This window comes from Cupressus sempervirens, chromosome 3, assembly GCF_028749045.1.
Source record: "Cupressus sempervirens isolate cs-2001-9-10 chromosome 3, ASM2874904v1, whole genome shotgun sequence".
In the NCBI taxonomy this organism is placed as follows: Eukaryota; Viridiplantae; Streptophyta; class Pinopsida; order Cupressales; family Cupressaceae; genus Cupressus; species Cupressus sempervirens.
Window position 1 is genome coordinate 125,203,430 of NC_143120.1, and position 12,466 is coordinate 125,215,895.

The 12,466-nt window shown below is 38.3% G+C and overlaps 1 protein-coding gene across 1 annotated transcript in view; it reads right to left on the bottom strand.

The window, feature by feature from the left end:
- Positions 1–1,888: 1,888 nt before the first annotated feature.
- Positions 1,889–12,466, bottom strand: part of LOC149565100 (Aldolase superfamily protein) — a 57,727-nt gene continuing 47,149 nt past the window's right edge. The window contains exons 11-13 of the mRNA XM_089818645.1: positions 2,890–2,987; positions 2,339–2,474; positions 1,889–2,180 (exon numbers count right to left, since the gene is read on the bottom strand). Of these exons, the coding sequence (XP_089674771.1) occupies positions 2,034–2,180; positions 2,339–2,474; positions 2,890–2,987 (381 nt within the window). The 3' untranslated portion in view covers positions 1,889–2,033. The remainder of the gene's footprint in view (positions 2,181–2,338; positions 2,475–2,889; positions 2,988–12,466) is intronic.

Sequence of the window (12,466 nt, forward strand, 5' to 3'; positions counted from 1 at the left end):
CGTATGAAAATTGGCAATACACTTCAATTTCATTTTGATGGTATATTGCACTATTAAACGGTGACAAAATTTATTTAAAATTTTAGTTTTGTTTTCCTCCTATGTTGAATAAATGTGTTGTTATTTCTGTAAACACCTTGCATGAACAATTATATCAGTGAATTACAGTGTTCCATGGGGTGTGTCTCTTATGATTTTGGGATCGTACCCGTTCCAGGGATGTAGGGGTGGACTTTTGCCTCTCCTTGTCAAATTCGGAAATGTCCCAGAAAGAACAATTTCTTTTTGGCAAGAAACTTGGGGACGGCCAGCCATATAGGGGATGGCAGTCGTCCCCAAAATTTGTAGTCATCCCCTCTTACCGTCGCCCTCTCTTTTCCAGCCAGTCGGGTGAAGAAAAAATACTACCCAATTTTTTTAAAAATTTATTTTTTGTGCGGGCCCTAGTTGTCTTAAAGACATAATAAAAATATGCAAACTATATTTGGCCCATTAAAACACTAAACACTAACTCTTCTACTCATTTTAAGATTTGATGCACTCGCTAAAAGGAAGAAAAACAACATACACAACAGTAGCACTGAAGAAAGGTTGTAGTTAGTATATACTACTTACTACTTTAGTTGAACTTCTCTTTATTTCATTATGATTTCATGCATGATACTTGGATCCTTTAGGCATTTTTATTTTTGCTATATATGTACTTGATATTGCTATAATGGAAGTACTTAGTATTTGTCATTTGATAATTTTCCATGTATTGATCTTTTCATGATATGCATATTTGAATTTTGTCTCTAAAAAAAAATTTCCCATATTTTTTATTGTCATCCCATGAGGTGTTCCATGAGGTCTCGTACCCTAAATTTTGGCTTTGACCCATCCCCGTACCGGAAACACATCCCCGTCTTGGAAACTCCATGGAGCATAGGTGAACTGTGAATGTCAAGGCTTAAATTTTGATGTTGGAAGGAGATGAGCTTATAAAAATTTGTGTGAAATTTTGATGTTGGGTGGAGATGAACTTGTAAAACTTTGAATCAAAATTCTCTTTATATGTTAAATTTTCATTTTATATCCATGTTGACAGTAGTAGGTAAGAATTTTCATTTTTACAGCAATGGTTTGTAAGAATTTATGCATTCATATACTGCTGCTATATTAGTTGTGCTTTCTGAGTACACTGTAACAAACAGAGAATTTTTTTTTTTTCACATTTCAATAAAGTAATAACATGCTAAGGAATGAGCCACGACATAGACAATAGGACCACAGAGAGCTGTATGATGTGGAAAAAGGAGCATTCTCTGTGTGTCTGAATAAAGCAGCAGTTTTTTAATAGCTATTCATACAAATAACAGCTAAAAACTCAAATGTATTTGATATTTCACTCTAAAACAAATGAGCATATATGCGTAATCATCAAAGGTATGTTACTTCCTGGCAACTGGCATCGCTTCCCACCCAACCTTTGGTTGAGCTTGCAATACATACAGTACTCTAATATTCACCACCTATGTATCATTTTTTAATCCAACACTAGGATTCGGTAAAATTGCTATAAAATGAATGCTTCTTTCTCCACATCTTAGAGCTTTTCTTGTGCCCTTACTTTCAACTTGGTTCATGCTGGCTGCTTACAAACAATGAAAAAAAAACCATACTCCTGTTCTTTTAAAGCATTTTGAGAAAGCGCAGCAAGTCGCATAAAAGCAGTACTTGAATAGACACGCATGGAAATAACAGTTATAAATGCAACATGATTGATCTTTCACTACGAAAAACAAATGAGCATTTGACGATATTTTTTCATAACCACAATTTAATACTTGATTAAAATAAAACAGGTTACTTGGTGATAGCTAAGAAAACCACGTACTCGCTATGCTACCACTAAAATAGGATGGTGTTTGTTAATCAGATATCCAAAGTTTCATGAATTAACTTTCGTTACGTCCTCAATTAAGGCCTATTAGCATTTATGTCAAACTTACATGCAACAGGTTCCTATCAGTTGAGTTCAGAGACAAAATTCAAACATTTGGTGGTGGCCAGATCTTGGTGAAATATTCTTCCACACGTTTACTTTGGTTAATATATCCATCCAACCCAGCAGCCAGAAGCTCTTCGGCTGCTGGACCCATGGCTGATGCAAAGGTGAGTTGATCCCATGTCACTAGCTGCAGTAAGGAATAAGTATCAGCAGTTCCTTCAAACTGAATAAATTATGCCACTACCAAATGAGGAAACAGAAACCTATTGGAAGAAACATCTATTATGCTCTAGTATTTTCTTGGCCAAAAAAGAGAAATTATATCCTTATAAAGTAATTGCTAACCTCCTCTGCAGTGAAGTTGTAGCCCTGAGCTGTATCAGAAGATAACCGCTTTACAAAGGAATATTTATCATCAGGAAGAGTCCTGGACTCTTTCAGTGACTGTAATATTTTCAATGGTACAATTAGGTAATCGACCCTGCAAAGGAAAATTTAATGTTCAGAAAAATTATAGAAGGAATAAAAGAAATTTAATTTGGAAACTCCATTGTCACATACAAGCAAAAGTATCTTAATACATGACACAAACTAAATTCATAGTGCGCTTTTTCTTTAGGAAGAACAATGGCCAAAAAATGTCAGTTATAAACAACTGAACTAGCTATTTTAACTCCAGTAAACAATGCTAACTTTTGTTTGCCAAATTATACCTTGCATTCAAATCAATTTATAACATGAACCATTATTAAGTACAGATCAAAACGAGTAAAACTACATTTTACTGTTGTTCTAAACAGTTCAACAGCACAACAATCACTGGCAATATATTACAGAATAATAAATCGACGATAACAACCATAATATGATAGTTGCTCAAACAGGGAAAGTCTCACCCAAGAAGGCTGAAGATATCTTGCTTATTCCGAATTGCAGCTGCCATAAGCTTTGACTTATGCCCATACTTGTGGATGTAATTGAAGGACTTGGTTATCTGCAGGAAATATTGAGCTGCCATGTCATACAAAATAAAACAATTACCATATAAAAGTTTTCTCAGCAGCCACCAACTTAAGCTTATGCTCATAGTTGGGCAAGTGGTTAACTAATTATGCCAAAGTAGAATTGACGAAACCTAAAAAAGAATGTTAGAAGATGTTAAATTTTGAACTAAAATGCAAAATACAGAAACAGTAAAATACTAAATAGAAGACACAAAAATTATTCTGGAAAAACCTCTACTTGAAGGTAAAAAAACCCAGCCCCACAAAAGGTGGATCTTTTATTGTATACTCAAAAACAGATACATTGTTCTCCACACTTATAATTGATGACTCTTAACAATTAATCAATAAGCTTCATACACAGTTTTATCACTTTTCTGTGAAAATGCAGAACAAATAAAACTAAAAATATCTCACCGATATTTCTCACAAAATATAATATCTTACAATCGTTCAATTGATCATATATTGATCGAATACACAATAACAACACAGCTCTTTCCAAATACACAAACTACCAGCCGAACTATGCACACAACTGTTTTTAATAATACTGTTCGATATGCAGCTAAGACACCCTTCTCTTACCACTGGCCCATTCCATTGATACTCCACAAGAACTAGAGAGACTCAATGGTGGAAAGCAGAAAGATGACCGTTACAAGCACTATCTCGACTCTTCAATGAATTTACAGCAATTTAAAACCATGAACCATTGGCAGACAATAATCATGAACCGTTGACGTAAAACACCTAGGCATACTCATGATGCCATGTCATCCAATTCACAGTGCCATGTCATCCTATCCCAGCATTTAAGATGGCGTACATAATAAGAATAATATATAAAAGAAAACCACTGACAATAGAACAGCTCAATCAAGATAAAGGAAGCCACACAATGTCTCTAGCTGGGCAGTGATTATAAATGAAGATTCACCTTTGGTAGAATACATAGATCTAGATAAGGAACAATGAATACAATCACAAACACGATAGCATCTTTACTGGAGATGAGAAACAGCTCCATGATGAAACATAACCGCAAGATAGAAATAAATTATATGGTAAAAGACAGCGAACTATAGGCTAGAGATCAAATCAGAAAGAAAAATCACTAAACATACATACTGAAATAGTTTAAGAAACGAAGGTATGAAAGATTTCTCATGCAGCTACCCAAACATTCATATGTCATCATGACAAACACAATAGCTGCACTCAAATGTGTATCACAGATTCTCTCAATGTGATATTGTCATTATATCATAATGTTTCATCATGGCTATACCCAAAGGGTGAATAAACACAAGCGCAAGTCGTAGAAACTCTCACATGACATCCACCATGGCTACTCTTAGAGGGTGGATTCACCATGGCTACTCCTAGAGGGTGGAACAAGAGCTTTCACCTCAAACTTCTCTCTCAGAAAAGAATGCATTAAGGGCTTGCACCTCAAGCTTCTCTCGCAGAGAAGAATGCATTAACAAGGACTTGCAACTCAAACTTATCTCATAGAGAAGAATGCATTAGCATCATAAAATAAGAATGGAACAAGAGCTTTCACCTCAAACTTCTCTCTCAGAAAAGAATGCATTAAGGGCTTGCACCTCAAGCTTCTCTCGCAGAGAAGAATGCATTAACAAGGACTTGCAACTCAAACTTATCTCAAAGAGAAGAATGCATTAGCATCATAAAATAAGAATCAGTGAAGTTGTGACTCTCTCAGCAAGAGCATATTTCGCCACAATACCAAGATTATCTCGAAAATAAAAAAACTTCACTCTAGGAAGTGGCTTAGTGAGAATGTGGCTTAGTGAGAATGTTTGTTGTCTACTCTTTTGTGCAAATGTTCTTAAGCTCAATTGCTTTCCTTTGAACCATATCTCTTAAATAATGATTACTTGATTTCCACATGCTTGGTTCTATCATGGAAAACAAGATTAACTGAAAACTTCACACAACTCTGGTTGTCACAAACAATCACAGTAGGTTCCAAAGGCTGTCCAGACAGTCCTGCAAGAAGCTTATGAAGCCACACTGCTTCTTTTTCTATCACACAGGTTGTAACATATTTAGGTTCATCTGTAAGCCGCACATGACTCTTTCCTGTTGCATTAAAAAATCATAGCCGAACCTGGGCCAAAGCAACAACCGGAAGTTTTCTTCCTATCAGGAATACATCCTGCCCACTTTGAATCAAAAAAACCTTTCAAGTTAACATCTTCACAAGAAGAACATTTCAAACTATATCCCACTGTACCACACACACATATCTCAAAATATGTTTGGCTACAACAATGTGAATATTTCCAATCTCACACATGAACGTGATACCATATTACGTAAGTATTTGATAAAAGAGTGAATTAAATGAATTATCAAATGATCATTTATAGAGATACAAAAGACAATGTCTTTATAGAGATAAGATAAGATAATAATATTAATGTCCATGAAAAACCAACAAAGTTTATGGGATTGAGCATACAAACAGAAGAGCCAGTCAAAACAAAAGCCCCAGATGGTGACTGAAAAGAAACAAAACAAGAAAGAAGACAAGATAAGGACTAAGAGTCCTTCCTTATCACAAAGAAATTAGTAATAGAAGGGTAAACTCATGAACGATCCATAGCCTTAGAATGCCGTGTAGAACCGTTGTAGGATTGTCGCTTCCTGAAGAGACTGGTGCAATGTCTAACCGATCTGGAATGAGAAATACTAAACGACCTTTTCAAACCCCGTGGAGGAGACAAGGGAGAGAAAAGGGCAGTAATGAGCTGGTCTGAAGTACGCCCCTGAGGTATAAAAGATTGCAGGGTAATCTCTCGAAGATGGGTAGCCTTCTGAAGATAAAGTGCAAGACACCGCTGATCAATATAGTTGAAGAACATCGAAAGAGAACAGTCTCTGAAAAGACAATAAAATCTCCCTTTGATCTCATAGTAAAGAGGGCATTGAAAAATGAAATGGATCTCAGTCTCAGCCTTTGCCAAAGTACACAATTGACATATCTGATAAGCCCGATCCGTATGGTGATCGGTCTGAGCCTTGAGGCAGTGAGAACCAACTCTGAATGAGCCTAAAGAAAACCGTAAGGCATGATTCCAGCGCTGATAGAGATAAGTAGGGCAAACAATAATAACATCCCGAATCAGAAGAAAATACTCAACATAAAAGGCCATCCTAGGTCTCAAACCTCCCAGGGGATTACTCCAGGTAGTGGTAATGTACTATCTCTAAATATCATGTCTGACATATTCGTTCAACTCCTGACGTGAGGAGAGAAGATGAACTAGAGCATCAAGTGAAAATTGGTACAGAGGAAAATGATCTATCTCAATACCAATCAAACCAAACAAAGAGGTGGCCTGGGCGTACCAACAACGAGACCTAGTAGAGGTGTCCGATCTCATAATCTCAACGAAGGAACAGTAAGTCAGATGAGAATATCTATGCCGTCAACACCGGACTCCATAAAACCACAAAGCCGATGAAGAAACCAAATTAGTCAAAAATGGTGGCAAGTTTGAAAGGATGAGCTCCAAACTCAACTAAGACAATGTTGTGAGGGGTGAGTCTATGACATCTTATGATACGTCGTAGCATCAATGTTTGAACCCTCTCTATAGAACCCCAATCCAAAGCAATAAGAGAAGGCCCCCAAACTACCGAGCCACAGAGAATTGTCAGACAAACCAAAGAGTCCAACAGGGACAACTTGGACAAAATATCCTGGAAATGATGTCTTGAGCACTATCTTTCCAGCAAAGCCAAGGAACCCATGCCCTTACTAACTTTAGACTGAATAGCTGGTCTCAAGCTAAAGAACGGCACTGAGAACTTCATACCGAGATACATGTAAGAGGAAGTAATCTCAACCTCCTGACCCTGAAAGAAGAAATGAAGATGAGAGGTCTTTAAACAGTTAAAGACCATAACCCGAGTCTTAGACAAATTTACCATAAGCTACCACTAAACACAAAAAGAAGCCAAACCATCAAGGAGTCTCTACAAGTTATCGAGAGAAGAGGCCAAGAGAACCACATCATCAGCAAAAAGGAGAATGGAGATCAAAACCTGATACAAATAGCACCCATCTCCCGATTGAGAGGAGTTCACAAACAAATCCTCCAACTCATCAATATACAAACCAAACCGTGTAGGTGAAAGAGGACAGCACTGCTTCACCCCAATGGTGCTCTGAATTGGAATAGAAAAACACTCTGGAGTCCTGAGCCTACCGGTTACCCTCTCATAAAGCCTCATAATAGCAGTCTGCAACATATCTGAGATCCCAATCTCATGAAGTCTCTAAAATAAGGCCAACCTAGGAACAAAATAGAAAGCCTTACGGAAGTCCACAAAACAACAATAGACCTTCTGAAAGCGGTGCCTAGCCTCCTCAATGATAGCCCATACATGAATACATGGTCCATAGTCTGATAGTTTCCCCGAAAACCAGCCTGCCCTTTAGCTCTACAGCCCCTTCTATCAAGCTCACTAGATAACATGGTGTTCAGAGGAGTGGCATAAAGTTTGGCAAATGTATGTCCGATCATAATAGTTCTATAGTTACCTGAATCGGAAGCAGGCCCAGACTTGTGAATAGGGTAAACCACATGTCTAGACCAAGACTCAGGAAACCCAGTGCAAACCACTCTATGAAAGAGTGTAGGAAGGTAAGATCCAAGAACTGAAGCACCAAGTTTGAAAAGTTCTGCTTGGAAACCCTCCTCATCTGCTGATCTGTTGCCTCTCAAAGATCTGATGGCTTTAATAATACTGGAGTAGGTGAACAAATGAAATATTGGAGATGGAGTGGAGTGAAGAGGTGGTTGCCCAGGATTGTCGTAAAGCGTAATGATATGGGAGGTCAGAGAGTGGTAGTCAAGAGTGGAGGACAGAGGAGAGCGCCGAGGGAAAAGTGTATGCCAAAAGATCTAGGAATTCTATATAAGTGTGGAGCAAAGAGTTCTGCACTAAAAAGAGGCAAAAGAACGTTTCTTGTGGTGAAGAAAACGGCGATATGAAAGGCGCAGATGGGTGAAGGCAGGAGACTAAGTCTCAAAGGCAACGTGAACAAAGCGATGGAAAGCTTTGCAATCAATATCAAACCATTTATTCATAGGACAAGTATCCTGACACTTGGCTCTGAGAGAGGGAGGGGAACGATGAGGAATAAAAGGAGAGCAGAGTCCCAGATGGCAGAGGCAAGTGAATCTAAGATGTCAGAGGCAACAAGCGACTCGCTAAAACTAGCAGTCGTCAAAAGTCTCCTAAGGTCGTAAATAAAAAGCTGACCATCACTTTCGGGGTAATGAAAGCGAGTAGGAAAGGAGACAATATTAGCTAGGCAGTGAGAAGACTGGAAGGAGAGTGACAGGTGGGGAGAAACACAAACAGAAATGCTAAAAAGAGCATGATTAGCCAAGGGGAGATGCAAAATGGTGAAACTGCGGATGGAAGAAATGAAGGAATGAGAGGAAATGATATAATCAACAAGACTCGCACCACCACAGTATGGCCAACAGGTAAAGAGGTCCAGTCCAGTAAGTAAGGATAAACCATTCAAAATCAACAACCCAGAAGACTCACAGAGTTGGAGGAGGTGAGGGCCATAACCTAAGAGCGGTCCAAGAACATCCTCCAAGGTGCGCTGAAGTCCCATATTAGTCAGCTCTAACTCAAAAGTACAGTTCGAATCAGAACCATGATCATGCAAAGGAGTCTGAAGATCACTAGTTCGAGCGTTGGAATTCTCCAAGAATAATAATACCACCTAAAGCCTCAAATTGCGAAATTCTCTCCTGAAGGTGACAGAAAGGATCTCCATTCTCTAGCTCATGAATGGCATAAGGAGAGGTTGGTGGAAAACAACAAACAACAATAAAAATATCTCTCTACCCGTATTTCTGCCGACCAATCCAGACCCACATAAATCTGGCAAAGGCGTCAGAGTGAGCAACTGAAGTGAAGCTGAAAATATCATCACGAACCAAGCAAGCAACCCCCCCAGACCCACAGACCCCACCAGAAGTCTAGACCTTGTCTCTACAAAATGATAGCCACTGATAACTAGGATAACCTGGAAGAGGGCACATAAGGCTCTCATGAGTCTCAATAACGGCCAAAATATCTAAGGACCCCACCGCACCCTAAAAAAGACCAAGTAATGACCATAAAGAGCCATTCCCATTCCAGCAATTGACAAGAAGAGAAGGGGGCTTCCTCTTGTCAAAATACTGTCGAAACCGTCATATGGCTTTGGAGGTTGTCCTCTCTACCCAACCAATAGGAGGAGAATCACGAACCACTGCTCTAAGATTCCTAATAATAGCCCATTTCCCAACATGCCTAGCATCTGCCACAATTCCCTGAGCATGTTTGAGTTCTGTAACCTATGCCTTAGTAAGATCTTCGTCCAGATAAATTTTAGAGGGGAGAGAAAACAACTTTATCTTCACTCTAAGGGCATGAAGCCTATCTGAAAAAGAGAAGAATCTGATGAAAAGGGTGTCCCCCATACCAAACCAGCATCTATCCAAGGTAATATTCGAGATACCAAATTGATCAGAGAGAAAGGAAAGTCCAACAACAGCGGGGTCGAAAGTGGGTGTAAGACCACGAATATGCAAGTTGAGCTCACGTGCACGCCTCACCCACTCGTCATCAATCTTACCTTGGACAATCTTGTCTATACTCAGCCTGGGGGTAGAAGTATCTATATTGGTGTAGAGAGAAGCCCATGATTTCACCTTTTGTTCAGTTTCTGCAATCAGAGAAGAGTGTATTGTTGCCATTTCAGTGTGTTGTTCTTTGATTTTGTCCAATCCGTCTAATTGTTCAATGACAACCTCTATACTGGATTTTAACCTTGTCATTTCAGAGATGAAAGTATTTGAAAAATGTTGAATATTCAAGGTGTTTGATTCCATGGACTATTTGAGGTTTGCAATTTCTGTTGTCAATTCAAAAACCCGTTCCTTCAACAAGATGTTATCGTTCTCCAACTTCAAAATACAATCACATAAGCGCTAGTATGTGATGGTTTGATTCCGGTTGTCTCTTGTAGTCATTGTAACTGCCATTATAAACAGCAAAGAAACAGCAATACAAAGGAACACACCAATTCACAGACTCATGAAGATCACAGTCACGGCAGGGAGGAGCAAATGAAAATTGCAAAGGGGAGCAACAAATCGTAGACCCACTGTCGTCAAAACCCTAGTACCAATCACGATAGAGAAAGCACTTCTGAGGTTACCGCATGAAGCACCCGCAGCCAATCAAACACAGACCCCCGCAAATAATAATAATAGTAGTTGCAAACACCCGACACAAATTATAGATAAAACATACTGCAAGAAGAAATGAAACCTTGAGCCGCGAATCTGGAACAGTCACCCACGGGCAGAGAGAAAACCTATCCACAATCGCAACAATCACCTACAAGCAAAGAGAAAACCTAACAAAATAACCCACTAACACACAGATGCGAAAACGTGCAACACGAAACCCAGACGAAAAGACACAGATGCAAATGCACGGACGTGAATCACAGAAGGCCATGGGTGATGGCGCTGAATAGGTGCAGAGAGTAGATTGAAGTGTGAGGCCACGGACGAGAAAGTCACACAAGATATGTTTTATGTTACTTTTTGTTGCTTGTGTAAGAACATCTTTCAATGAAGCTTGTCTACAATTGCAAAATAGAAAGATTCTAATATTTAGATAAGTTAAAATATTGACCATTTAATAAGAAATAATAAAAATATTATTTTAATAATAATAAGTTTCGTTTTATGTGATTAGTTAATTTGTATTTCCTTCAACTATTAAAATAAAAACCCAAAAATAGTAGCACCTCATTAAATTTAATTTTAATTAAAATAAACCATTATATTAGTAAAATGCTCAAATTGTGAAGTTCAACACACAAAAAATACAAAGGGAGGTAACAGGTATAGCATGGTGACTTTGTTTTATGCATTCTTCATACGAAACACTAAACAAATAGAGGATAAACTCACATCATTTCAAAGCATTTTCTTTGTATATATTTTAAATGTTGGTAGATGCAAAGAAATGAGATAAGAGAAATCGATTTGAATAGATTCCTCCACAGAGAGAAGCATATATAAAATTAACAAAGCACTATAACTCTTAATGGTTTTCTGGCAAAGGAATATTGTAACGGTTTTGATGGTCTAAGGGTGAAGCCCAATCATTGTCGTCTCTTCCTCTTCCATACCCTTTCATCTTCCACTAAGAATGAAGTATGAATGTGTAAAAATAATCTAATTGTTGTTGAAGCTTTGTACTGTACTTTTCATCCGAATCAAAGATTTTCCCCTTGCTTCAAGAGTGGATGTAGTCCAGCAAAAACTAGATGAACCATTATAAATTGTGTCCTCTCTTTGCACAGCTTGTTTGACATAGTTTTAGATTTTTATTTTTGTTTTCAATGTTTTCTTGTAGATCAACAATTGGTATCAGAGTTGGTTAAGCTTGGTTTTATTTTTTGGAAATCGATGAAAAGATTTAAAGGCGCCATGGATGAGGTAGATAAATGGAAAATCGAAAAAAATTCTAGGCAAAACTTTGAGCTATGGAAAGTGCAAATAGAGTCTTTGCTTATCAAGCAGGATTTGCAACTTCCATTGCTCGGTAAAGCAAAAGGCAAAGGGTCTATGTCGGATGAGGACAAGGACAAAATGGATTTGAAAGCAAGTGCAACGATTTTTCACGAACTCTCAAGCAATGTTTCAGGAGAGAAGATGATGCAGTGCGACGTAGGAGACTCTCGAAAGGAGATGTCCTAGCCCCCAGCAAATAACCACACAACAGAAGATAAACAACAATGCAACATTTGAAGCCAAGTCACAATAATTTATTCATAGATATAACTGATTACATGCAATGTGTTGGGTTGTAAGGCCTTCCTAGTTACAACTAAATACAAAACAAGTAATAGTTTTGCAAGATCCCTCAAGATCCAATCCAAACCCTAGCTAGTCCAGATCCACACTTTGGTAGAAACCTCCAAGGAAGATCCAACTAGTACTCATAAGCCCACCAAGAAATCTCCTTGCTTCCCAAGCCTTAGCTACTAGCCTTTCTCAAAATTCACTCCTCTACCACCTCTTCTCCAAGATGGATGAATAATGACTAAAGACTTCACCACAACCCCTACTTATACCCAACTAAGCCACAAGTCAGCCCAGTAAGCTACAATTAAATATCCCTTATGTTAACTACTAGAAGAATCACAAGTCGGCCTTCAACAGAAATTAAATAGCAAATGTCTTTAAAGGCTTATAATACTTATTAAATACATCAAAATTAATTACCCAAGACCCAAATAGGTCCACTCAACCCCACCAAAATCCCTTAATCATGCAGGATAGCCAACTAGCCCACTAAGCCACAAGTCGGCCCGGTAAGCTACAAATTAAATATCCCTTAC